Source organism: Saccopteryx bilineata, chromosome 2 (assembly GCF_036850765.1).
Source record: "Saccopteryx bilineata isolate mSacBil1 chromosome 2, mSacBil1_pri_phased_curated, whole genome shotgun sequence".
Lineage (NCBI taxonomy): Eukaryota > Metazoa > Chordata > Mammalia > Chiroptera > Emballonuridae > Saccopteryx > Saccopteryx bilineata.
Window position 1 is genome coordinate 373,123,469 of NC_089491.1, and position 26,475 is coordinate 373,149,943.

A 26,475-nucleotide genomic window follows, 5' to 3' on the forward strand; every position below is an offset into this window, starting at 1 on the left:
TTAAACACTGCATTTATTTAAAAAAAGAATTAATTCTTACTGCTTAGACTTTTTATTAGCTAAATGAAGAGGCTCATACAGGTAGGGTACTTGTTGAAGCGGAGTACTTTACTTCATCTCGCAGAGCTAATCCTGTGAAGTTGTCCCTTCTAGCTGCGTACTCCCCCACATTGGCCAGCCCTGGTACCACACAGCAGCTCAGAGCGCTGCGGTATATACTCATGTCATGAGCGTCGTACCACTCGTCGGTCTTTTCATCATAGCACTCCACATTAAAGGTGGTGGTAAAGCCGTTAAAGCCACCCACTACAAACAAGAGGTCGTCTACCACCTCAATTCCAAAATTGCTACGAGGATTAAACATAGTGGGGATCGTGCGCCAAGTGTTAGACACGGGGCTGTAGGCTTCTGCGCTCCTAAGTCGATTAGCTCCATCAAAGCCGCCTACCTGTGGACAGCAATGAAACATGATTGACTGTTAGCCATTGATTCTGCTCATCTCTGATGCCCTATTAGGGAAGGACTAGTGATTTTGTACCTCTCTCTTCCACTGTCCTCCATGGAAAAACCTTTTTATTTTTATTTTTCTAAATGAGAGAAAGGGAGATAGACAGATTCCCACATGTGCCCCAACCGGGATCCACCCAGCAAACCCCATCTGGGGCCAATGCTATGGCCATCTAGGGCCATGCTCGCAATCAAGCTATTTTAGAGCCTGAGGCAGAGGCTCCACGGAACCATTCTCAGTGCCCAGGGCCAACGTGCTCACACCAATTGAGCCATGACTGTAGGGGAGGGGAAGAAAAAGAGGGGGGGGGAAGCAGATGGTTGCCTCTGACCAGGAATCAAACCTGAGATTTCCATACGCCAGGTCAACGCTATACTGCTGAGCCAACTGGCCAGGACCAAAAATACCTTTTAAAATGCTTACCAGGCCCTGGCCGGTTGGCTCAGTGGTAGAGCGTCGGCCTGGCGTGCAGGAGTCCCGGGTTCTATTCCCGGCCAGGGCACACAGGAGAAGCGCCCATCTGCTTCTCCACCCCTCCCCCTCTCCTTCCTCTCTTGTCTCTCTCTTCCCCTCCCCAAGCCGAGGCTCCATTGGATCAAAGGAGCTGAGGATGGCTCTGTGGCCTCTGCCTTAGGCGCTAGAATGGCTCTGGTTGCAACAGAGCAACACCCCAGATGGGCAGAGCATCGCCCCCTGGGCATGCCGGGTGGATCCCGGTTGGGCGCATACAGGAGTCTATCTGACTACCATCCCGTTTCCAACTTCAGATAAAATGCTTACCAGTGATAGTGTAAACTTATTTGCTAATAGAAATTGAGGAGTATCATTTTTGTGGTGGTACAAGGTAAACTCACCGCGTATACGTGTTCTCCATAAGCAATTACACCTATTCCACTCCTCCTGCTTCTCATGGGTGCAATGACTGTCCACTGATTACTCTCAGTGTTGTACACTTCTGCTGTAAACAGGCATTCATTTCCATTAAAACCACCACATATGTAGATCTGTATGAAGACAGTTCCAAGATTATTAAAATTGTTACCTCTGAGGTATGAAAGGGTATGTATGTGTTGTGGGGGGCACTTTTGATGTGTATGCATTGCTTTTTATTTTATTTTTTTATGGTTATACTCAGTTTATTACAGTGAAAGGATGCAAATACAAACTTGGGTGAAGAGATTCATGGGAGAGAATCTAAGAGAGTCCCGAACAGGGAGCTTCCAGCTCTCCTTTCCTCGTGGCGCTATGGGCAGTGTGATGTAACAGCAGTGATGTGTGACAGTACACATAGAGTACTGTCCACCAGGGAAGTTCACCTGAGTCTTGTGTTCATATTGTGTTCATAGTTTTTGTGGCAGTTCAGTTATGGAGTTGGCTGCCCAAGTGTCTGCCCTATACATGCACTGGTTTTGAATAAGAAAAATAAGAAAAAATGATTACAGCCTGACCAGGCGGTGGCGCAGTGGATAGAGCATTGGACTGGGATGTGGAGGACCCAGGTTCAAAACACTGAGGTCGCCAGCTTGAACGCAGGCTCATCCAACTAGAGCACAGGCTCTCAAGCTTGAGTGCGGGGTCACTGGCTTGAAACCCAAGGTTGCTGGCTTGAGCAAGGGGTCACTCGCTCTGCTGTAGCCCCCCAGTCAAGGCATATATGAGAAGGCAATCAATGAACTACTAAGGTGCAGCAACAAAGAATAATGCTTCTCATCTCTCTCCCTTCCTGTCTGTCCCTAGCTGTCCTTCTCTCTGACTCTGTCTCTGTCAAAACAAACAAAAGATGGTTACAAAGGCCCCTTAGTCACTTGTGAAGGAGTTAAAACTGCAGAGTACTGCTACTTCCGTTTTCCATTCACCCCCCCAAAACGATGAAGAGCATTATTTCTGGGCTTGTTTGCTTTTGTACCTCCCACCCCCCGCTCCCCAGTTCTTACCTTTCCATAGAGGGTTGTGGCACTCGCGTCGCTCCTCTGTTCGTGCATGGGGGCAATGAGTGTCCATTGATTGGTCTCTGGCTCATAACGTTCAGCAGTGTTGAGACGCACATAGCCATCAAATCCTCCCATGGCATAAATAAAGTTGCTGAGGACTGTCACGCTGACATAGCAACGTCTGGAGTGCATAGGGGCTACCTGGTGCCAAGTTTTCTTGACTGGATCAAAGCGCTTAACACTATTGAAATAGTCTACACTATCGAACCCCCCAATGATATAAACATAGCCTTTCAAATAGGCTGCCCCGTGGTAGGCACGAGGACTCTCTTCCTCACAAGTGACATTCACCCATCTGTCTGCCCTAGCATCATACGCCTCAATGGCATTGGTGGGGCTCCCACCACTCCAGCCACCAATTGCAAATAGGATGGCATAGGGCAGGCGGGGCCTGGTGAGTGGGTTGGTGAAATCAGAATTAGAGGGTCCATTCATGTTTAGATCATACATGGCCTTTAGGGCATTAATGATGACTGGCTTGCATTCCTCGCTGTCTTTAACATAGTCATTCATCTTAACATTGTTCATGAAGTACTCAGCATGCATTAGGGCCAGGCGAACCTAAGGAGGAAAAGCAGCAAGTCATTTAAAGTGAGATGAGGATGCCTGGGAAAACCATATCCTTAACCCCAGGTTTTACAGCCTGCCTTTGAATTGCAATAGGGTCATATCTTGTATTGTTTTGGAATTTACAAACTCACAGTTTAAATAGTTGTTTTTATGAGGTGGTATAAGTTGGTATGCAGCAAATAACCTAGAAAATGATCAACAACTTAGCCTATTCCTTGGCCACTGGACAGTGCTATTAGACCAATAATAAGCTGTAGTAATTGCTCCACAAATGAATATCTGTCTCTATATGTAAAATAACACAAATTAGCACCAAATGGCTACAATTGAGTGCAATACTCAATTGAGTGCAATACTCATGATTTGGTAACTAGTCCAGTTTCTTAGGTTTGGGGAAACTCACAGAATGGACAGAGGTAAAAGAAAGACCCTCTAGGATTCTTTTGAAGGCCTTACCATCTCCTTCCCCCGCTACCAGGGAGAATTTTGGTCAAAGAATATAATTGCGATAAAAGGACCTAGCAATGCCAAGGGCAAAGAAAACTGCAAAATTTCAGGAACTAGTAGGAGATGCCTTCAATGTAAATATATACATATAAATACAGCCCTGGCATCTGTCAAACATCTGAAAATGGCTCTTAGGACAATAACTCTGGGATAAATGAATAAAAAATGAGCAATTAAGCATCCCACAAAAAATAATTAAACCTGACCTTGGGAAGCAAAACTGAAATATGCTGTTTCCTATTTTGGGAGTCGTGGGCAATCCATTTTAGAATGGCCTCAAACACAGCATCTTCTTGTTTGACGTTTAGCTCATCTTTCTCAATGATATCCTTGAGTTCAGTGACTGAGAGCTCTAAAAACTCCACTGAGACCTTCACCATCTCCTCGAAGTTGTGCAGTATGAACATGTAGGCCCTCTGCCTCAGTTCTGGGCAGTAGTAGTAGTCTGTGAACTTACAGATGCCAATACAATTATCCAGACACAGCTCTGCCTTGAGGAACTCACAGCAACCCCTTACAATACCCATGATGTTAAATTGGTCTGCAGCAGCCAGCAGCCTCTCCACATTGTCCACTGTGATAGGGACAGTCCTGGTGTAAGCGTATTCAATAATTAGCTTCATCATGTCCGGGGAAATGCCAGGAATGTTGTATACCTTCTTTTCAGTGTTGTTCCAGCCACTTGTAAACAGAGCTCTGAAAAAAAGAAATGAACAGTCACTGAAACATTTCCATTTTGCCATGTTCTCCCCTACTTTTTCTTGTTGAGAGTTTGGACATTTTTCAAACAGTATATTGGAAATAAATTGGCGTGAGGAAGGGGAAGGGGGAGTGTGTTTTGTACAGTGAGCAAGAGATCCTTTCCAAGCACTTTGACTTTGGTCATTCTTACCTTTTTTTTTTTTTTTTGTATTTTTCTGAAGTAGGAAATGGGGGAGGCAGTCAGACAGACTCCTGCATGCGCCTGACCAGGATCCACCCGGCATGCCCACCAGAGGGCGATACTCCGCCCATCTGGGGCGTCGCTCTGTTGCAACCAGAGCCATTCTAGCGCCTGAGGCAGAGGCCATAGAGCCATCCTCAGTGCCCGGGCCAACTTTGTTCCAATGGAGCCTCGGCTGCGGGAGGGGAAGAGAGAGACAGAGAGGAAAGAGAGGGGGAGGGTGGAGAAGCAGATGGGCGCTTCTCCTGTGTGCCCTGGCCTGGAATCGAACCCGGGACTCCTGCACGCCAGGCCTTCGCTCTACCACTGAGCCAACCGGCCAGGGCTACTCTTACCTTTTTTTAATGACTAGGTCCTTTTCTCATTTTGTGGATGGAGAAATTGGGATCCAGAGCTAGGAGTAAGACCCAGGTCTTGTCTATCCCAACCTATTGCCTACCAAAAATGAGCAATATATTTTTAAAATAAGTAATCTTCAACATGTATCCATAATCTAAATCACTTCTATTGCTACCTCCTTGGTCTAAGCCACCATTGTCTTTTGCCTAGATTGGGATAACTTGCTAACTGAATTTACATTTTTGTTTTGTCTTTTTTTGTTTAAGTGCAGCAAGTAAAGTAAGAATTTATTGGCCATGCAGGAAGAAAGACAAAAGGGGGCCTTGGAGACATTTTCAAGGGGGGTAACTACTGCCCACTGCTCCCCTGCTTGCAAGTCTGGTGGGGTCCCTTAAAGCTTTGGAGAAATAGGCAAAGAAAACATTTCTTGGGGGAAGAAGAGGAGAAGGAAGGGAAAGGAGGCACAGGAGTGCTTCCGGAAGGGAGTGCTTAGGTAAGTGATTTACTCTTTGAGAGAAAGAGACAGGAAGGGAGAGAGAGGAGAAGCATTAACTTGTAGTTATGGCACTTTAGTTGTTCATTGATTGTTTCTCATACATGCCTTGACTGGGGGAAGGGAGGGGAGACTCAAATCAAGCTAGCAACCTTGGGCTCAAGCCAGTGACCATGGGATCATGTCAATGATCCCATGCTTAAGCTGGTGACCTTGTGCTCAAGCTGGTGAGCCTGTGCCCAAGCAGGAGACCTCAGGGTTTTGAACCTGGGAACTCAGTGTCCCAGGTTGATGCTCTATCCACTGTGCAACCACTGGTCAGGCTAATTGACTTTCTTTTTTTTTTTTTTTTTTTTTTTGAGAGAGAGATAGTTCCTGACCTGTGGTGGCGCAGTGGATAAAGCGTTGACCTGGAATGCTGAGGTTGCTGGTTCAAAACCCCGCAAAGCACATACAGGAATTGATGCTTCCTGCTCCTCCCCTCTCTTCTCTTTCTCTCTCTCTAATATGAATTAAAGGGAGAGACAGACAGACAGGGACAGACAGGAAAGGAGAGAGCTAAGAAGCATCAGTTCATAGTTGCGGCACCTTAATTGTTCATTGACGTATTCTCATATGTACCTGGACCCGAATGCTCCAGCCAAGCCAGTGAACCCTTGCTCAGCAACCTTTGGGCTCAAGCCAGTGACTATGGAGTCATGTTTATGACCCTATGCTCAAGCCGGTGACCATGTACTCAAGCAAGTGAACCTGTGCTCAAGCCGAATGAGCCCATGCTCAAGCCGGTGACCTCGGGGTTTCTAACCTCGGTCCTCAGCATCGCAGGCCAACATTCTATACACTGTATCATCACCTGGTCAGGCAGGCTGTTTGACTCTTGAAACCTCCAGAGTTTAGTCTTATCCAAGCATCTCTCTTAAATTCAAAACCTTCCATTGACTTCCCTTCTTACTAAGAGTAAAATACAAAATCCCTTGAGGTCTGGACCAGTCACACCTGACAGTATTTCCTCGCACCTTCCCCCCTCACGCCATTCCAACCCTGCTGGCCTTGCTTTCCTTGAATACAGCAGATATGCTTCCATCTTTTGTCCTTTACCTGGCATTCCCTGTGCCTGGAAAGCTGTCCCAGATCTCTGTAGTTCTCATTCCTTCATCCCCTTGAAGCCTTTGCTCAAGTGTAACTTTGTCAGCAAAGTGATAATCCTATTTAGAATTGCCATTCAGCCTGACATGTGGTGATGCAATGGAAAAAGTGTGGACTTGGAGTGCTGAGGTCACCAGTTCAGAATCCCAGGCTTGCCTGGTCAAGGCATATACCAGCAATAACTATGAGTTAATGCTTTCCACTCCTCCCCTACCTATCCCTGTCTCCTCTCTCCAAAGTCAATAAATAAAATCTTTTTTTAAATTTATCTAAAGAAAAAATTTAAAAAATATTGAACAAATAAATGACTACTATTTTGTCCTGGCTGGGTAGCTCAGTTGGCTGGAACATCACCCTGATATATCAAGGTTGTGGGTTTGATCCCCCAGTCAGGGCACATGAGGAGTGAACCAATGAATGCATAAATAACTGGAACAACAAATCAATGTTTCTCTTTCTCCCTTCCTCTCTAAAAGCAATAAATAAATAAATAAATTTAATGACTACTATTCCACTCAGGTACTTACCTAGGTGTTGAACAAGACAGAATTCCCTGCCCTAATATATTATGCTCTTTTTTTTTTTTTTAAGGAGGTTTAAGGAACCTATGGGCTTAGAAAACAAATTCTGCCTGACCTGTGGTGGCGCAGTGGATCAAGCATTGACTTGGAACACTGAGGTCACCAGTTCAAAACCCTGGGCTTGCCCGGTCAAGGCACATATGGGAGTTGATGCTTCCTGCTCCTCCCCCCCCCTTCTCTAAAATGAATAAAAAATTTAAAAAAAAATCTTCTCTAGAGCAGGGGTCTGTAAATAAGGCCTCTGGGCCATATTCCACCCACCTCTTTTTGTACCACCCCTAAGAGTATTTGTTACATTTTCAAATGGGAAAAAAAATGAAAAGAGCATTTTGAGACCTGGAAATTTTAATAAATTCAAATTTCCGTGTCCGTAAATAATTTTGTTAGAACACAGCCACGCTCTTTCATTTAGTGTTCTCTATGGCTGCTTTCCCATTACAAAGGCAGAATGGAGTGGTTCCATACAACAGAAACTGCAAAGCGTATGTGCCATCTGATCTTTTTGTAGTCATTGCTGTAAATCAAGATGAGAATTTTTAGCAACAGGTAGGACACATTAACTTATCATGATTGGAGCCTGACCAGGTGGTGGCACAGTGGATAGAGCATTGGAATGGGACGCAGAGGACCCAGGTTCAAAACCCCAAGGTTGCCAGCTTGAGCACAGGTTCATACAGCTTGAGCAGGGCAGGGGGTGGGGAGATGGGAGGAGGGGGTCCACTGGCTTGAGAATGGGATCATAGACATGACCCTATGGTCACTGGCTTGAGCCCAAGGTTGCTGGCTTGAGCAAGGGTTCACTGCTGTAGCCCCCTGGTCAAGGCACATATGAGAAAGCAATCAATGAACAACTAAGGTGCCACAACAAAGACTTGATGCTTCTCATCTCTCTCCCTTCTTATCTGTCTGTCCCTATCCATACCTCTCTCTCTCACACACAGAAACAAAAAACATGATGATTGGGATTACTTGAACATGTTCAGCTTATGAACAAAAAATAGCCCTTCCATTTCCTGGGTTACAATAGTTTGGCCCCAAACTCCCTTTTTTTTCCTGATAAATATTTTCGTGGTTCTTTCCCTGCATCCTCCTTCTCATACCCTCAATCCTTGTTGATTTATCACCGTGTCTGAGCTTATCTCTCTTTTTTTTTTTTTTGCATTTTTCTGAAGCTGGAAACAGGGAGAGACAGTCAGACAGACTCCCGCATGCGCCCGACCGGGATCCACCCGGCACGCCCACCAGGGGCGATGCTCTGCCCACCAGGGGGCGATGCTCTGCCCATCCTGGGCGTCGCCATGTTGTGACCCTCCTGGGTGTTGCCATGTTGCGACCAGAGCCACTCTAGCGCCCGGGGCAGAGGCCACAGAGCCATCCCCAGCGCCCGGGCCATCTTTGCTCCAGTGGAGCCTTGGCTGCGGGAGGGGAAGAGAGAGACAGAGAGGAAGGCGCGGCGGAGGGGTGGAGAAGCAAATGGGCGCCTCTCCTATGTGCCCTGGCCGGGAATCGAACCCGGGTCCTCCGCACGCCAGGCCGACGCTCTACCGCTGAGCCAACCGGCCAGGGCCCGAGCTTATCTCTATTGGGGAAGAGGCATTGGGGTGGCTGAAGTAGCTTTGTCATCTAGATTTAAATAAGAAACCCAGTATGGGTGCTCAACTTTCCCAAAGGTTGGTTTGAGTGAGACTCAAAGGATAAAAGCAGCAGGCCCGCCAATATTTGGTTGAAAACCAGAGAGAAGAGGGTCTGGCCCTAGTTGTGCCTCTTCAGATGACAAAGGAGCCAGGCTACTCCTAGGAGCCCAGAGCTTTGACACTATCCCTAACCTTAAGATGGTAGGGTGGGAAACATGAAATGAACCAAGATGTCTCAAAATGCACCCAATTCCCCCTTTGGCTTAGTTCAGCAACCCTGTTATACCTAAAGTAGGAACTGCAGCTACAGAGGATGTTCTTGTGAGCATTGAATTCAAAGCCATTGGCCTTGATGACCACGTCGCAGAGCTTGCCCTCTAGCCTGAGCTCGTTGAAGATCTCACAGGTCATCGCACTCATCTTTCTCTCCATGTGAGGTTGTTGGAAATGTGTGGAGGCCGCCGTGCTCTCCGTCTCCATGGCACCCTGGGACCAGCCGGGAGAGGCTGTTCTCCGAGGGTGTCGGGGAAGCTTGTGGGGGGCCCCTTTAGCCAGCTGTCGCTCCTTTTCCCTACTACATCTTTCATGTAGGGCCCATGAGGCAGCCCAAGTTCCAGAATCCTGGGCCCGCAGTGAGGTCACTCTCAGGATTGTGCTCTCAGGTTCTGGAACTATCTCTTGTCCCTGTCCTTCTTCCTTCTCCCCTCCCCCACCACACTCTAGGCCAGGGGTCCCCAAACTTTTTACACAGGGGGCCAGTTCACTGTCCCTCAGACCGTTGGAGGGCCAGACTATAAAAAAAACTATGAACAAATCCCTATGCACACTGCACATATCTTATTTTAAAGTAAAAAAACAAAACGGGAACAAATACAATATTTAAAATAAAGAACAAGTAAATTTAAATCAACAAACTGACCAATATTTCAATGGGAACTATGCTCCTCTCACTGACCACCAATGAAAGAGGTGCCCCTTCCAGAAGTGCGGTGGGGGCCGGATAATTGGCCTCAGGGGGCCGCATGTGGCCCACGGGCCATAGTTTGGGGACCCCTGCTCTAGGCTGAAGATCACCACACACCTCCATCTGTGTCCTTATACCGGGAGCAGGACGGTGACCACTACTGTAAGGCCAGCAGTTGAGGCCGACACGGCCATTCACATGCAGGTTCCCATTGGATTAGGGCAGATGGTAAAGAAACAGTAGAGCCAAAATGGTGGGCCATTCCTTTATTTAAGTCTCGCACTGGCCAACAAGCAAACACACAGGGCTCCCAAAGCCTACTGATACATTCTCCGGTTCCACAACCAGGAGAATCTTCTCCAGTTTCTCCTAGAATCAAAGGACCCACCAGTTTTAGTGGAGCTTGCAAAGTCCCTCGCCTCTGGCTCCCCATCTGCACACTTTCTTCTCTCTGCACAAACTGGCTTCTTCTTCAGCACTCTGCATTCTCTCTGTTCTCTCTCTCTGCAAACATGGCTTCTCTCTCTCTTTTCAAAACTTTCTGGCTCAAAAACCTCGCCTCCAGCAAACATTAGTAAAACAATGGCCCCTCCCAAGCAGGAATGCAATCTGCAATTTCAATCAACTGCCCCATCTGAGGGCAAGCACACACTTGGCTGCCAGCGCCATTTTTTTACCAATAAAAGTGAACAAACTCAAAAAATACAAATTTTACGGCCTGACCTGTGGTGGTGCTGTGGATAATTGACCTGGAAATGCTGAGGTCGCCGGTTCAAAACCATGGGCTTGCCTGGTCAAGACACATATGGGAGTTGATGCTTCCAGCTCCTCCCCCCCTTCTCTCTCTGTCACTCCTCTCTCTCTCTCTCTCTCTCTCTCTCTCTCTCTGTCTCTCCCTCTCTTCTCTAAAAAAAAAAGCATAAATAAATTTTTAAAAAAATTTAAAAAATGCAAATTTTACAAACTCGTTTGCCCAACAACCACTAACACCATATAAGAGTTTTTATTAATTCCCGTTCCTGTTGCCCTAGTTTGTATCTCTGTAGCATCCATCTACCTTCTTCCACAGATCCACACTTAGCTCCCCAGAGGAGAGTTCAAGGAAACTAAGTCAGAGGAGGTGGAGGGAAAAGGAAAACTGATTAGAATTTCATTCTGGCCTGGCTGTCTAGCGCTTTCCTGCCCTCTGGACATGAGGTAGTCACTCATTTTCTTTCTTTTTTTTTTTTAAGTCAGTATCTTTTTTTTTTTTTAATTCATTTTTAGAGAGGAGAGAGAGAGAGGGAGAGAGAAAAGGGGGTAAGGAGCTGGAACATCAACTCCCATATGTGCCTTGACCAGGCAAGCCCAGGGTTTCAAACCGGCGACCTCAGCATTTCCAGGTCAACGCTTTATCCACTGCGCCACCACAGGTCAGGCACTCATTTTCTTCTGATGAGAAGTGGGCCCAGAAACATCTTCTGTTGTTTAATATAACTCACTTTATGACTCTTTCACTTTTTTTTTTTTTTTTCTGGTCGTGCAATCTATAAGCCTGGAAACGACCACGCTTACTAGGGTTTTTGCTCTACAAAGAGTGGCAACCAGAAACCCCAATTCCTTGGGACTACCACGTTCCTCAACAGAGAGCCCTCAACAAGGATCTACCCCAGGGCGCTGCACAGCGCTGCCTGGACCTCCAGGCTGTCCAGGTCCTGTGTCCCGCCCGCGGTCCCGGGCCGGGGGCGGGGACGACGCCTGCGCAGTGAGGCTTCAGAGCGGTCGTTGTCCCAGCGCAGCTCACCAGGCTGCGAGCACCATGGCGGAGGAGGTGAGGCGGGAGAAATGGACCCGTGTGGCGCGGGTCCCGACCCCCCGGGCGCGCCTCGGCCCCCAGGGGGGCGCTTCGGCCCTGCCATGCCACCCGAGCCAGTAGGCACCCCCGGCCCGGCCAAAGCCCCCCGCTCCCCCGGCCCGGCCTCGCAGGGTTGCCCTGGCAAGCCCCGGGCTCCCATTGGGCCCAGCGCGGCGCCGGGGTCAGCCGTTCTCTCGGGTCTCGGGACAGGTGAGCGCCCTGATGAAGGCCACGGTCCTGATGCGGCAGCCCGGCCGGGTGCAGGAGATCGTGGGCGCCCTCCGCAAGGGCGGGGGAGACCACTTACAGGTACCGTCGGGGCGAGGTCGGGCTGGCGGGCCTGGGGCGGCTGTGGAGGCGTCCAGCCCGGTGCCTCCCGCGTTACTGCAGACCCCTGCAACCCCTCAGTCCCTGGAAATGGCCAGGGGCCTGATGGCAAGCAGGTTGGTTCTCCTGTTTTGCCTTGGGGGAGACTCGCTTGCTCTAAAACCTAGATTTCAGATTTGTCAGTAAGGTCATGCTACTTCCTCTAATTAGACTGAAAGCACCCACACCAGGCCCTCGGGCCTTATTCTTCACACTAGCCCAAGTCAGAGGGCTCCCCAAGAAGTTGCAGATGTGGAGATGGTCATAAAGGACCCAGGACATTGGGATGGGTACTACTGAAAGAGCCAAAGGGGTTTTGATTCTGCAGCTCGCCCCTCACCTTCAGACGGTGGGCCTCTTCAGGGCTAGCACTGGACTAACTAGGATCAGTTCTTTCTTCCCTCTGTAGCCCTCCCTAACTCCTCCAGGGCTTTGCCCATAGTCTGGGCACTGAGCACTTTTTAAAAATTGATTTTAGAGAAAGAGGTAGGGAGAAAGAGAGAAACACTCATTTGTTGTTTCATTTATTTTTGCATTCATTGGTTGATTTCTTGTACGTGCCCTGACCAAGGATCAAACCCGCAATCTTGGAATATCTGGACCAGATTCCAACCCACTGAGTTACCTGGTCAGGGCTGGGCACTGAGCACTTTGACTTTCCTAACCATCCCCTTACAGTGACACTGGGCTACAATAGAAGGAGCCTATCTAGGCATCATCTCTCTTTTGCCTTTTAGGTCATATCTGATTTTGACATGACCTTGAGCAGGTTTGCATATAACGGGAAGCGATGCCCTTCTTCCTACAGTAAGTCACATACTAGCTTGCTTTGTTGAGCATGACAAGATGACGGTTTCTAAGGGGCAAGTGAAAGGAACTTTGTGTTTTTGCAGATATTCTGGATAACAGCAAGATCATCAGTGAGGAGTGCCGAAAAGAGGTGAGTTACTCCCCTTCTTTGCTCAGAATTGCTACCATATATTACTTCATATGGTTCTTGTTTAGGACCAAAGATTACAGGATAGAAACCTTAGAAGATTATTTTTTTTTTTTATTTGAGAGAGAGAAACCAGTATTTTTGTAGGTGCCCTGACTGGGGATCGAACCTGCAACCTTGATGGATGGAGACTAAGCTCAAACCAACTGAGCTACCCGTCCAGGGTGTGGTGGACATAGTTTTAATGCACTTTGAGTGAGAGGTGAATAGAACCATTATTGTCTCCATTTAACAATTGAGAAAACAAGTTTGAGGAGGTTGAGCAAGTTATACAGCAAGACACAACTTGGCAACTGGTGTCGAGAAAGACTTCTGAATTAATGTCAATATATATACAATAACTCCTGTTTCCATAAGATGCATACAAACATTGTAAAGTGATCCCTGTAGCTTTGAAGTTCATTTTATTTTGTTCTACTTTCTTCCCATCAGGTTCCTCTTTGCCAGGGCGCTAGCTACACACTCCTCTGCAGGTTGCTGAGCTCTTCCTGCTGAATAGCTACATCATTTAGTTCAGCTACATTATGAAAGTCACTGAATTGCATCCTACATGGTCTGTTGGTTTCTCATTTTGGTCAGCTCTTCCAATACTCTGTCACGATTACTCGGTATTAAGATGGGCAGTGGAGTATAGATTGTTCTTATATTTCTAAAACCTGTCTCAGGATGCTGCTTTTAGCTTAAGAAAGGTTCTGGCTCCACCACTGACAGCTTTTAGCAAGTCACTATTTTTGATTTCTCGAATACCCGATTTATCAACTTCCAGGTAGCTGTGTCCACAAATAAGACAGTAGGTTTAGATTGCCCTCTCTTGGATAAAGAAGCTAGAGAAAACTAAGTTTTTTTGGCGTTGATGAGCTTCTGAAAAAATTAATAAAGCAAAGTTTATATATGAAAAAAAATTTCTCCTTTTTAAAATAATTATATTTTTCTGTTGAGTTCTATTACACTTTTAGAAAAATGTTCTTTTCATTCCTTCTAAAAAACACCCACACACACATTAAGAACCTTAATACATATCAGGAGCTTTCTGCCTTGATTGGTGTGTGATCTTTTCATTTAATGCTTTTTTGGACCGATGGTCAAGGGACTCCATCAATATTCTGAGACCGTGTATATATTCAAATTCTATACCCAGTCAGTTTCCATTTGGGTGGGGCACTATTCTGACCGGCCCTATATGATACCTGATCCCTCTCCAGAATGTGGAAGGTTCTGTGATGTGGAAGGGACCTAAGTCAGAGGAGGCACCTGTGGATAGATGCTTATGAAGTAGTCAACTTGATGTTGGTAGTGTGACGGAGTCATCCACTAACATGCTGTGTCCCAAAACTACAGTCTTTTAGTTCTACTTTTGTGATTTGGGTTTTCTTGCCATATGTGTATATGACTTTTACTAAATATTTATATTTATCTATTTTTAGTTAGTTTTACTTAGGAAGAGGCAGAACAGTCTTATGGTTAAAAACATGATCTTTGGTCATGCACATCTCAGTTCAAATTCTGATGTGCTGCTTCTACACTGCTGTCACACCAGGCAACTTAATTAGTCTTCCTATGGTTCTTTTTTTTTTTTTTCTGACAGGCAAAGAGAGGGATAGGGACAGACAGGCAGGAAAGGAGAGAGATGAATGAGAAGCAGCAATTCTTCGTTGTGGCACCTTAGTTATTTATTGATTGCTTTCTCATATGTGCCTTGACGGGGAGGGGGGGCTATAACAGAGTGAGTGACCCCTTGCTCAAGCCAATGACCTTTGGGCTCAAGCCAGTGACCATGGGTTCATGTCTATGATCCCACACTCAAGCCAGCAACCCCACGCTTAACTCAAGCTGGTGAGCCCACGCTCAAGCCGGTGACCTCGGTGTTTTGAACCTGAGTCTTCTGTGTTCCAGTCCGACGCTCTGTCCACTGTGCCACCACCTGGTCAGGTGTCTTCCTATGGTTCTTATTTACAAAATGAGAATGGTAGTAGTTTCTTCATAAGATTATTTAAAAAAAATTTTAGCCTGACCAGGCGGTGGCGCAGTGGATAGAGCGTCGGACTGGGATGTGGAAGGACCCAGGTTCGAGACCCTGAGGTCGCCAGCTTGAGCGCGGGCTCATCTGGTTTAAGCAAAGCTCACCAGCTTGGACCCAAGGTCGCTGGCTCAAGCCAGGGGTTACTCGGTCTGCTGAAGGCTCGTGGTCAGGCACATATGAGAAAGCAATCAATGAACAACTAAGGAGGTGTCACAACACACAACGAAAAACTAATGATTGATGCTTCTCATCTCTCTCCATTCCTGTCTGTCTATCCTTGTCTATGACTCTGTCTCTGTAAAAAAAAAAAAAATTTTTTAATGGAATTTATGAAGGTGACATTGGTTAACAAGATTATACAGGTTTCAGATACACAATTCTATAACACGTCATCAGTATATTCCATTGTGTATTCACCACCCCAAGTCTAGTCTCTCTTTTTCACCATCTATCCTTCTTCTACCCCTAAATATCTTGTAAAATTGACCTGCTTTTAAAAATCTGAATGCTGGGCCTGACCAGGCAACAGCATAGTGGATAGAGCATCAGCCTGGGACACTGAGGACCCAGGTTCAAAACCCTGAGGTTGGCCCTGGCCGGTTGGCTCGGTGGTAGAGCGTCGGCCTGGCGTGCAGAGGTCCTGGGTTCGATTCCCGGTCAGGGCACACAGGAGAGGCGCCCATCTGCTTTTCCACCCCTCCCCCTCTCCTTCCTCTCTGTCTCTCTCTTCCCCTCCAGCAGCTGAGGCTCCATTGGAGCAAAGATGGCCCAGGCGCTGGGGATGGCTCCTTGGCCTCTGCCCCAGGCGCTAGAGTGGCTCTGGTCACGGGCAGAGCGACGCCCCGGAGGGGCAGAGCATTGCCCCCTGGTGGGTGGAGCGTCGCCCCCTGGTGGGCGTGCCGGGTGGATCCCGGTTGGGTGCATACGGGAGTCTGTCTGACTGTCTCTCCCTGTTTCCAGCTTCAGAAAAATACAAAAAAAAAAAAAAAAAAAACCCACAAAAAAAAAAACAACAACCCTGAGGTTGCTGGCTTGAGTGCAACTTCACCAGCCTGAGCGTGGGGTTGCTGACTTGAGTATGGGATCATAGACATGACGCCAAGGTCTCTGGCTTGATGCCCAAGGTCACTGACTTTAGCCCAAGGTCGCTGGCCTGAAGAAGGGGTCACTGACTTGGCTGCAGCCCCTTCTCCCCTCAGTCAAGGCACGTATGAAAAGCAATCAGTGAACTACTAAGGTGCCACAACTATGAGTTGATGCCTCTCATCTCTCTCCCCCTTCCTGTCTGTTCCTGTCTGTCTCTCTCTCTCCCTCCCTCTTTTCCGCTCTAAATAAATAAGAATTTGAATGCAGCCTTACCTGTGGTGATGCAGTGGATAGAACATTGACCTGGAATGCTGAGGTCACTGGTTCGAGACCCCAGGTTTGCTCAGTCCAGGCATATGCAGGAAGCAATTGTGAGTTGCTTCCTGTTCCTCTCCCCTGCCTTTCTCTCTCTCCTCTCTCTAAAACAGTAAATAAAAATCATTTTAAAAAATCTGAATGCATTTAACTTATGAAAGAAAGAAGTAATCTTTGTGAAAGCTCAAGTTTGATGTGTTTTTTTCCTAATATACTTTTTTTTTTTTTAGAAAGATTGAGAGAGAGAGAAAGGGAGGGACAGACAGACTGGAAGGAAGAGAGATGAGAAGCATCAATTCTTTGTTGTGGCAGTTTAGTTGTTCATTGATTGCTTTCTCATGTGTCTTGACCTGGGGGCTCCAGCAGAGCAAGTGACCTCTTGCTCAAACCAGCGACCTTGGACTCAAGCCAGTGACCTTGGGCTTCAAGCCAGCGACCATGGGATCATATCTATGATCCCACGTTCAAGCCAGCGATACTGTGCTGAAGCTGACAACCTCAGAGTTTTAACCTGGGTCCTCAGCATCCCAGGTCAATACTCTATCTACTGCACCACTGCCTGGTCAGGCCCTAATATATATTAAAATGAAACCACAACTAACAAAACCAGGTGTTTACCCATGTATTGCCTAAAGTAAGCTTGCCTTCCACCAAAGAAAGTATACCACATTTTGGGAAACACAGTCTTAAGTCAGTTCTTACTGGTTAAGCCCTGATGACTGAGCTAGTTAATAACAACAAAATCTCATCACCCTCTTACCTGCTAGTAAAGCTATTTATGCTGTTGACTTTTATTTTTATTTATTTATTTATTTTTGTGGCAGAGACAGAGAGACAGAGAGAGGGACAGACAGGGAGAGAGATGAGAAGCATCAGTTCTTCTGATGTAGCACTTTTGTTGTTCATTGATTGCTTTTTCATATGTGCTTTGACCAGGGGCTACAGCAGACCAAGTAACCCCTCACTCGAGCCAGCGACCTAGGGCTCAAGCTGGTGAGCCTTGCTCAAACCAGATGAGCCTGCTCTCAAGCTGGCGACCTTGGGTCCTCGAACCTGGGTCCTCCGTGTCCCGGTCCAACACTCTATCCACTGTGTCACCAACTGTTCAGGCTGTTAACTTTTAGACCTCACTCCTGGGCGAGTGTGAAGGGCTGACTAGCTCTGTGGATCCGTCTCTCCCTTAAATGAAGTTGTGTCTTCTAGGTGACTTTTTTCTCATGCTAAACTATAGGACTTTGCTAGGGAAAACTTGAGGGACTAATGGCTTTTCTCTTTCTTTGGATGCCCCAGCTTCAAGCGCTCCTTAATCACTATTACCCAATTGAGATTGACCCACACCGGACCACCAAAGAGAAGTTACCTCATATGGTGGAATGGTAAGTGATGATGGTGGAGACAGCTCCTGGCCAGTGGTGGTCTGGTCCAGGAGGGGGCGTAATATTCCTGAACTTGGATGAGATGACAGGCTTCTTTACCTAACTGGCTGCTTAACTGAGTGGCACAGTCCCAGCTATTAGAACACATTGTCAGACACAGTTGAAGCTACCTGTGACTGCTGCTAGAGGGGGCCCGCCGAGAATCCTTGGCATGAGTTAGAAGCCCCTTTGATTTGGGGGAATGAGTGCTTTGGAGAGAACCTTCCTATAGAAACTAGTATCACTGGACAGAGCCCTAGTTCTCCAGAGTGAGGTCACGGAGGAAGGGAGTCCAAAGAGCTTTGACTAGCAGTGAACTCACCCATCTGTTGTCTCAGTTGTGCTGCTTTTGTACCCTCTTTTATTGAAGACAGCCGGGGTTTCCCAGGAAACACTCTGTGGAAAAGGGTGAGGCCGCCTCCATTATTCGGACTTCCAGAGGGGACTTGGCCCTGCAGAGGGAAAGGTTACTTGACTTAACTTCGTGATTTGAATTTGGGGTTCTGTGGGGTGTTTGTTTGTAGGTGGACCAAAGCGCACGGTCTCCTGTGTCAGCAGAAGATTCAGAAGGTTCAAATAGCCCAGGTGGTTAGAGAGTCCAATGCAATGCTTAGGTAAGCTTGCTCTGGGAAACATATGAAACTGATTGGCTCACAAAAAGAGGCTGAGAAGCAGTGAAGAGGAGTTAGTTGCCGGGCGAGTTAGAAGAGGCATGCCACCATGAGCACTGGAAGTGGGGACAGTCATGTTTTTCCTCTCTGGATACAGCCAAAGGATTTTCTACCCTTGGGTGCTTCCTAAGAAACAGTCTGCTGGTAGTGGGTGTGCTGTGGATGTGATCAGGGCTGCATCTCCTAAAACAAATGGCATCTAGCTCATTTTTCCCACTGGTAAAAAGACTTGGGGTTGCCATGGTGACTGGTGTTCTCTGTCCAGGCATGGAAGTTGGTTGGCCTAGGACCCTTGATCGTGGGCAGCTTTCACAGTGCAGCAGTCTCTGCTGGAGTGTTCTTTACTGGAGGAGGGATGGGGGCACAGCATGGGTGTCTGTCCTTAAGGGCTGGGTGTCCTAACTGGGGAGAGAGGCTAGCTCAGGAAAAGCTGAGGGAGTAGAGATGTGTGCAGACCCAGTAAGTGCCAGGTTGGGTTGGGGTGTTACTCAGTGAATCTGTCCCAGGATAGCTGCCCGGTTGTATTTTACAGTTGACCCTTGAACAACACGAGTTTGAATGTGTGGGTCCAGTTATATGTACATGGATTTTTAAAAATAAATATACTGTTGTCCCTCTGAGTTTCGCATGTGTAGATTCGACCAACCACAGATGGAAAATAATATAGTTTTTTCTTTTTAAAATCTTTTTTTTTTTCATTTTTATTTATTCATTTTAGAGAGGAGAGAGAGACAGGGGGGAGGAGCTGGTAGCATCAACTCTCATATGTGCCTTGACCAGGCAAGCCCAGGGTTTCGAACCGGCGACCTCAGCACTTCCAGGTCGATGCTTTATCCCACTGCGCCACCACAGGTCAGGCTATAGTTTTTTCTTTTTAAGATGCATGTGTGCATACATGCACATAGCCCCACTTCTGGCATCTTTATTTTTTCTTTATTACTTATTGATTTTTATAGAGAGAGGAAGAAAGAGAGAGAGATTGATTTGTTGGTCTACTTATTTATGCATTCATTGGTTGATTCTTGTACGTGCCTGACCCTTGATGTATCGGGACAACACTCTAACCAACTGAGCTATCTGGCCAGGGCAAAAAAAAACAGTATTTTAGCCTGACCTGTGGCGCAGTGGATAAAGCGTCAACCTGGAAATGCTGAGGTTGCTGGTTCGAAACCCTGCGCTTGCCTGGTCAAGGCACATATGGGAGTTGATGCTTCCAGCTCCTCCCCCCTTCTCTCTCTCTCTCTGTCTCTCCTCTCTCTGTCTCTCTCTCTGTCTCTCCCTCTCCTCTCTAAAATGAATAAATGAAACAAACAAAAAAACCCAGTATTTTATTTATTTATTACTTTTAAGAGAGAAGCAGGGAGAGAGAGACAGAAACAAGAACACTGCGCTGTTCCTGTATGTGCCCTGACTGGGGATCAAATCGGCAGCCTCTGTGCTTTGGGACGACACTGCAACCAACCGAGCTGTCTGGCCAGGGCTAACCCAATTATTTCCTTTTTTCTTTTTGTAGCGAGATTGCCCTCACATCCTGAAAACAGTATTTTTGACCTGCAGTTAGTTTGCAAATGCAAAGAGCTGACTGTATGCATTATTCTTTTTTTTTTTTTGCATTTTTCTGAAGCTGGAAACGGGGAGAGACAGTCAGACAGACTCCTGCATGCGCCTGACCGGGATCCACCCGGTACGCCCACCAGAGGCGAAGCTCCGCCCACCAGGGAGCGATGCTCTGCCCCTCCGGGGCGTCGCCCTGCCGCGACCAGAGCCACTCTAGTGCCTGGGGCAGAGGCCAAGGAGCCATCCCCAGCGCCCGGGCCATCCTCACTCCCATGGAGCCCTGGCTGCGGGAGGGGAAGAGAGAGACAGAGAGGAAGGAGGGGGCGTGGAGAAGCAAATGGAGCTTCTCCTATGTGCCCTGGCCGGGAATCGAACCCAGGTCCCCCGCACGCCAGGCCGACGCTCCACCGCTGAGCCAACTGGCCAGGGCCTGTATGCATTATTCTATGCCATTTTATATGAGGGAGTTGAGCAGCCTTGGATTGTGTTATTCATGAAGGTCTTGGACCAGTCCCGCTGAAGTTTTTGGGGAATCAAAATTATACATCGGTCTAACCAGGTGGTAGCACAGTGGATAGAACATTGGACTGGGACGCTGAGGACCCAGGTTCAAAACCCTGAGATCAATGGCTTGAGCGCAGACTCATCCAGCTTAAGCACGGGCCCACCAGCTTAAGTGCGGGGTTGCCGGCTTGAGCATGGGATCATAGACATGACCCCATGGTCGCTGGCTTGAGCCCAAAGTTGGTGGCTTGAGCAAGGGGTCATTGGCTCAGCTGGTGCCCCCCAGTCAAGGCACATATGAGAAGAAATCAATGAACAACTAAAGTGTGACAGCTATGAGTTGATGCTTCTCATCTCTCTTCCTTCCCGTCTGTCTGTATCTTGCTAAAAAAAAAAGAAAAAAGTTATACATGGATTTTTGACTGCACAGGGTGGGGGGAGTCAGCACGCCTTACCCCTGTGTTATTCAAAGGTCATCTGTAGTATATAAAAAAATGTATGAGCCCTTTCATGTGAAATTCAAGAACAAGCAAAACTAATTAATGGTGATATGAAGTCAAAAAGGACAGTATGGCATTGACTGGGAATGGACACAAGGTAACATTGATCTGGTTGGTAATTACATGGGTGTATACATATGTCAATACTAACTGAACTGAACACTTAAGATTAGTTCACTCGCCTGATCAGGCAGTAGCACTGTGGATGGAGTGTCGGACTGGGATGCAGAGGGCCCAGGTTTGGGACCCCGGGGTTGCCAGCTTGAGCGCGTGCTCATTTGGTTTGAGCATAGCTCACCAGCTTGGACCCAAGGTCGCTGGCTCCAGCAAGGGGTTACTCAGTCTGCTGAAGGCCTGTGGTCAAGGCACAGATGAGAAAGCAATCAATGAACAACTAAGGTGTTGCAAGGAAAAACCGATGATTGATGCTTCTCATCTCTCTCCATTGTTGTCTGTCCCTATCTATCCCTTTCTCTGACTCTGTCTCTGTAAAAAAAAGAATTAAAAAAAAATTAGTTGACTTTAACCACTTAAGCATGTATTTTATACCTCAATTTAAAATGTTTCTATTTTAAATCTAAAAATATATAACCCAAGTAGAAAATAAAGAACAGCGGCCAGATAGAGGGGTTGGTTAGAGCATTGTCCCGATAGGCAGAGGTTGTGGTTTGGTCCGTGGTCGGGGCACAAATTGATGTTTCTCTCTCTTTCTCCCTCCCTCCCTCTCCCTTCTTCTCTTTTTAAAAGAAAAAAGATCAATAGCAGAGGCAGTGCCATTTCAGAATCCATTCGTTTCTTTGCAGGGAGGGATACAAGACATTCTTCAACACCCTCTACCAAAATAACATCCCCCTCTTCATCTTTTCTGCGGGCATTGGTGATATCCTGGAAGAGATTATCCGGCAGATGAAAGTGTTCCACCCCAACATCCACGTTGTGTCTAACTACATGGATTTTGACAAAGATGTGAGCCGAATCTCTTTTGGGCTGGGAATGAACAGGGTTGGAGCCACCAGCCAGGGTACTTCACCCTAAACCAGGGGTCCCCAAACTACGCATGCGGCCCCCTGAGGACATTTATCCGGCCCCGCCGCACTTCCAGAAGGGGCACCTCTTTCATTGGTGGTCAGTGAGAGGAGCATAGTTCCCATTGAAATACTGGTCAGTTTGTTGATTTAAATTTACTTGTTCTTTATTTTAAATATTGTATTTGTTCCCGTTTTGTTTTTTTACTTTAAAATAAGATACGTGCAGTGTGCATAGGGATTTGTTCATAGTTTTTTTTTATAGTACGGCCCTCCAATAGTCTGAGGGACAGTGAACTGGCCCCCTGTGTAAAAAGTTTGGGGACCCCTGCCCTAAACATTAATCCTAGCCTGGGGAGGAAAGGGAGCAGAAAGCTTTGCTGGCTTCTTGTCCTTAGGCAGTTACCGTATTTCCCCACGTATAAGATGCACCTTTTTTCAAAACAATTGGGGTCCAAAAACTGGGGGCGTCTTATACAGTGATTGTGGCATTTCAAATGCCATAGATGGAACTGAGGACGAGGCAGTATATGAAGACAGAGATTTGTCATCAGATGAGGATAAGCTAATGTGTGGGAGTTTGACAGTGATGAGGAGTTGTGTGAATTTTATGATGAATAAAACTTGAATTCAGTAACTTTATGTAATGTTTTTTTTCAAGTTTCGGGCCCCAAAATTAAGGTGCGTTTTATACATGGGGAAATACGGTATTTATTTCTTTATGCCAGCTAAAGACAGTTGCTTTTGAAGGGCCTGTTCTTTGGTGTTTGGCAAACAGTCAGCTTTCTGCCACGGGGGACCTAGTTTAGGGGTCAACCAGGTCCCATGTCACTGTCATGGGTCAGTTGCCATCCTAGGTATTCTAGGGCTTAGACTTCGACTTGTTTTTCTAGAGCTAGAGGTGGGCTGCTCCGGTTCACCCATGTTCTAACTTCTTCCCCTTAAACCCAGTGGCTGAAATTTCCATGCCTTTGAACTATAGTCAGATGTGGCCCACAGCTGAGGCTTAGCATGCGTGCAGCCTGAACAGTGCTTGTATCACAGGCTTTATGCCTCCATCAGAGTGGGTGATCGGCAATATTTGATGGCTCCTGTTAGCTTAAGTGTTTAAACTAGGGGTTATAAACTTTTTCTGCAAAAGGTCAAGTATTCTAGGCTTCATGGGCTGTATGACCTCTGTCATAACTACTTCGCTCTGCTGTGCAGATAGGCAGCCATAGACAAGATATAAACAGACGGGCATGGCTGTGTGCCAGTAAAACTCAATTTACAAAAGCAGATGAAGTCTGGCCCATGGGCTTGACTGTGCCCACCCTTATAGAGACTTCAGTGAGATTTTGACGTTTTCTATGGCTTCTAGGGTTTCTTTTCCGCTGTGACAGAGACAGTGGGGAACTAGGGCTGGATGGGTCCCGGTAGCCTTCTGTCTGTTCTTTCCTTGATTATTTAGGGTTTCCTACAGGGATTCAAGGGCCAGCTCATACACACATACAACAAGAGCATCTCCGTGTGTGGGAACTCCAATTATTTCCAGCAGCTTCAGGGCAAAACCAACGTCCTCCTGCTGGGAGACTCCATGGGGGACCTCACAATGGCTGATGGGGTTCCGGGTGTGGAGCACATTCTCAAGATTGGCTTTCTAAACGACAAGGTAGGTGCTTGTCTTACAGTTCCTGTTAATAAATGCTTATCGAGCACCTGTGTGCTAGACACTGCAGTAAGGATTAGAGGTAAAGGTAAGACACCAGCCATATTGTTCGGGAGAAGATTCCATTTCTTATAGGAAGATGAGAGCTAGCCAGTGATTAACGAGTTCAGAGCAGAGTAATGCCAGGCATTTCGTTGGAGCCTACACTTGATGAGTGCTCACCGTTTCTGGGGGGCATTAGCTCATTTAGCCCTCACAACAGCCTTTTGAGGTTGTGACTGTTACACCATTTTATGAATGAGGTAACAGGCAAGGAGGTTGAGTGACTGCCCATGTGACACCGTTTAGGCAGTGGCCCAGCTGATTACCAGTCCTAAACCCAGCCTGTCAGGCATGATTACAGCGGTAGGTCTCAGCACCCTAGGGTGTGAGTTTCTAATTTAGTGATGAAAAATACAAGAACAAACCAGAGGCCAACAGCAGTGAAAACAGTATGGTCACAAAAAGCCACGCAGGATGGTATCACACTGGAAGGCCACCAGTCCTCACCCTCAGCCAGCATGTGCCTAAGTCCCCCCAGAATGCTTGAGCCCTGTGAAAATTTAATCCAGATAGATTAGAGGTTAACATCTGGCTTTTAAATTTTAATCCTTGTTACTGTCTTTTTGACATTGACCCTAGGGTTCCTTGTGGCATGTGGCATGTGTCTCCAAAAGGCAGGCCCTGTGACCTTGAACTCGTCTAGAGCAGTGGTCCCCAATTCCCGGGCCGCGGACCAGTAGCAGTCTGTGGGCCATTTGGTACCGGTCCGCAGAGAAAGAATAAAAAACTTACACTATTTCCGTTTTATTTATATTTAAGTCTGAACGATGTTTTATCGATATTTTTTTTAAATGACCAGATTCCCTCTGTTACATCCGTCTAAGACTCACTCTTGACACTTGTCTCAGTCACGTGATACATTTATCCGTCCCACCCTAAAGGCCGGTCCGTGAAAATATTTTCTGACATTAAACCGGTCCGTGGCCCAAAAAAGGTGGGGACTGCTGGTCTAGAGGAACTGTGGCTTGAATGCACTGCTCCCCCATCCCAGGTGCTTGAGAGCCAGAGGCCTTGGGCAGAGGGCAGGGCATTTCTAGAGCTGAGTCTCCCCTCCCCCTGGGCAGGTGGAGGAGCGGCGGGAGCGCTATATGGACTCATATGACATTGTGTTGGAGAAGGACGAGACGCTGGACGTGGTCAACGGGTTGCTGCAGCACATCCTGCACCAGGGCGACTGGGTGGAGATACAGGACTCCTGAGTGCGCAGGCGCAAAGCCAGGCCCTGCAGGCCATGGCAAGAGGCTGCTCTGCTGTGAGCCTGGTGTGTACAGAGGACAGTCCAGAGCATCCGCAAGCTCTGGGTCCTCACCCTTCCCTCCTCCTCTCCCTGGCACATCCTGTTTGTGTTCTCCCAGGCCCGAGGGAGGCCCTGCCAGGTGGGAAGCAGCAAGGCTGTTCCACATGAATCAGCCTTCAGGGTGTTCGCATTCCAGGATCCTTTGGTCAAGGATTCTTTTTTTTTTTAATCTTTTGACATGAGTTGTTCTTCAGACAGATTGAATGTGTGAAGCAGATCAAAATAAAAAAAGGAAAAACCAGAGCTGTTCTGATTTGGGGATTGGGGGGCAGAGCTTGTACCCTTTGGTTCTGGAGGAGCAGGAACCTCCAAAAAGGCACCAGGGCTTCCATGGAACACAATTTGAAAACCATTGAATTAGCCCAGAAGACCCTGTGAGCCTAAGTGTGTCTGTGGGGGTTGGGGTGGGCAGGCAGGCTTAGAAGGGTGCGTTTCTGACCGGAAATGGTTTGGCTTGATTCTGATGCCGCTGGTAAACTTGAAATTCAGCTGGGATCAGGCCTGACCTGTGGTGGCGCAGTGGATAAAGCGTTGACCTGGAAATGCTGAGGTTGCCGGTTCGAAACCCTGGGCTTGCCTGGTCAAGGCACATATGGGAGTTGATGCTTCCAGCTCCTCCCCCCTTCTCTCTCTCTGTCTCTCTCTCCTTTCTGTCTCTCTCTCTTTCTCTCTCTCCTCTCTAAAAAATGAATAAATAAAAATTAAAATTAAAAAATTAAAAATTAAGTTAAAGCCCTGGCCGGTTGGCTCAGCGGTAGAGCGTCGGCCTAGCGTGCGGAGGACCCGGGTTCGATTCCTGGCCAGGGCACACAGGAGAAGCGCCCATTTGCTTCTCCACCCCTCCGCCGCGCTTTCCTCTCTGTCTCTCTCGTCCCCTCCCGCAGCCAAGGCTCCATTGGAGCAAAGATGGCCCGGGCGCTGGGGATGGCTCTGTGGCCTCTGCCCCAGGCGCTAGAGTGGCTCTGGTCGCAACATGGCAACGCCCAGGATGGGCAGAGCATCGCCCCCTGGTGGGCAGAGCGTCGCCCCTGGTGGGCGTGCCGGGTGGATCCCTGTCGGGCGCATGCGGGAGTCTGTCTGACTGTCTCTCCCTGTTTCCAGCTTCAGAAAAATGAAAAAAAAAAAAAAGAAGAAAAAAAAAATTAAGTTAAAAAAAAAGAAAGAAATTCAGCTGGGATCAGTTGAGTGTGGGCAACCCTATCTTCAGAGCCCCTTTAGAGACTCCTGAAGGGATTTATTTAGATGTCAATTCTCCCTGGTGCCTTTAGCTCCTGTCCTTCCTCCTCCTGTGGGTTCAGGACCACTACAATGAATGACAAGGGAGGTTGGGACCAGGGAACTGAGGGCCCAAGCAATGTTGTCTTGCATTGCTGGGCTTTCTTCACAGTTTCTTCCTCTTCTTCCCTCCCTGTTGACTTGGTTGGTGAAGAACTAGCTGAATTCTCTCTAGGACACCTTTTTT

At 47.4% G+C, this 26,475-nt stretch overlaps 2 protein-coding genes across 3 annotated transcripts; one reads left to right on the forward strand and one right to left on the reverse strand.

Moving 5' to 3' along the window:
- Window positions 1-73: 73 nt before the first annotated feature.
- Window positions 74-6,481, reverse strand: KLHL10 (kelch like family member 10). The gene is made up of 5 exons (XM_066255423.1): window positions 6,450-6,481; window positions 3,783-4,272; window positions 2,443-3,060; window positions 1,363-1,512; window positions 74-448 (listed from the first exon to the last, which is right to left on the reverse strand). Exons 2-5 carry the CDS (start codon window positions 4,200-4,202, stop codon window positions 74-76), a joined length of 1,563 nt encoding a protein of 520 aa, XP_066111520.1. The 5' UTR covers window positions 4,203-4,272; window positions 6,450-6,481.
- A 4,947-nt stretch (window positions 6,482-11,428) lies between these two features.
- On the forward strand, window positions 11,429-25,254 carry NT5C3B (5'-nucleotidase, cytosolic IIIB). 2 transcript variants are annotated; one of them, XM_066263635.1, is made up of 9 exons: window positions 11,429-11,486; window positions 11,721-11,819; window positions 12,614-12,683; window positions 12,770-12,816; window positions 17,585-17,670; window positions 18,234-18,323; window positions 21,745-21,907; window positions 23,417-23,617; window positions 24,781-25,254. In XM_066263635.1, exons 1-9 carry the CDS (start codon window positions 11,475-11,477, stop codon window positions 24,913-24,915), a joined length of 903 nt encoding a protein of 300 aa, XP_066119732.1. In that variant the 5' UTR covers window positions 11,429-11,474; the 3' UTR covers window positions 24,916-25,254. The 2 variants fall into 2 exon arrangements, with proteins under 2 accessions (XP_066119732.1, XP_066119733.1); XM_066263636.1 differs by having other exon boundaries at window positions 23,429-23,617.
- The last annotated feature ends 1,221 nt before the right edge of the window (window positions 25,255-26,475 follow it).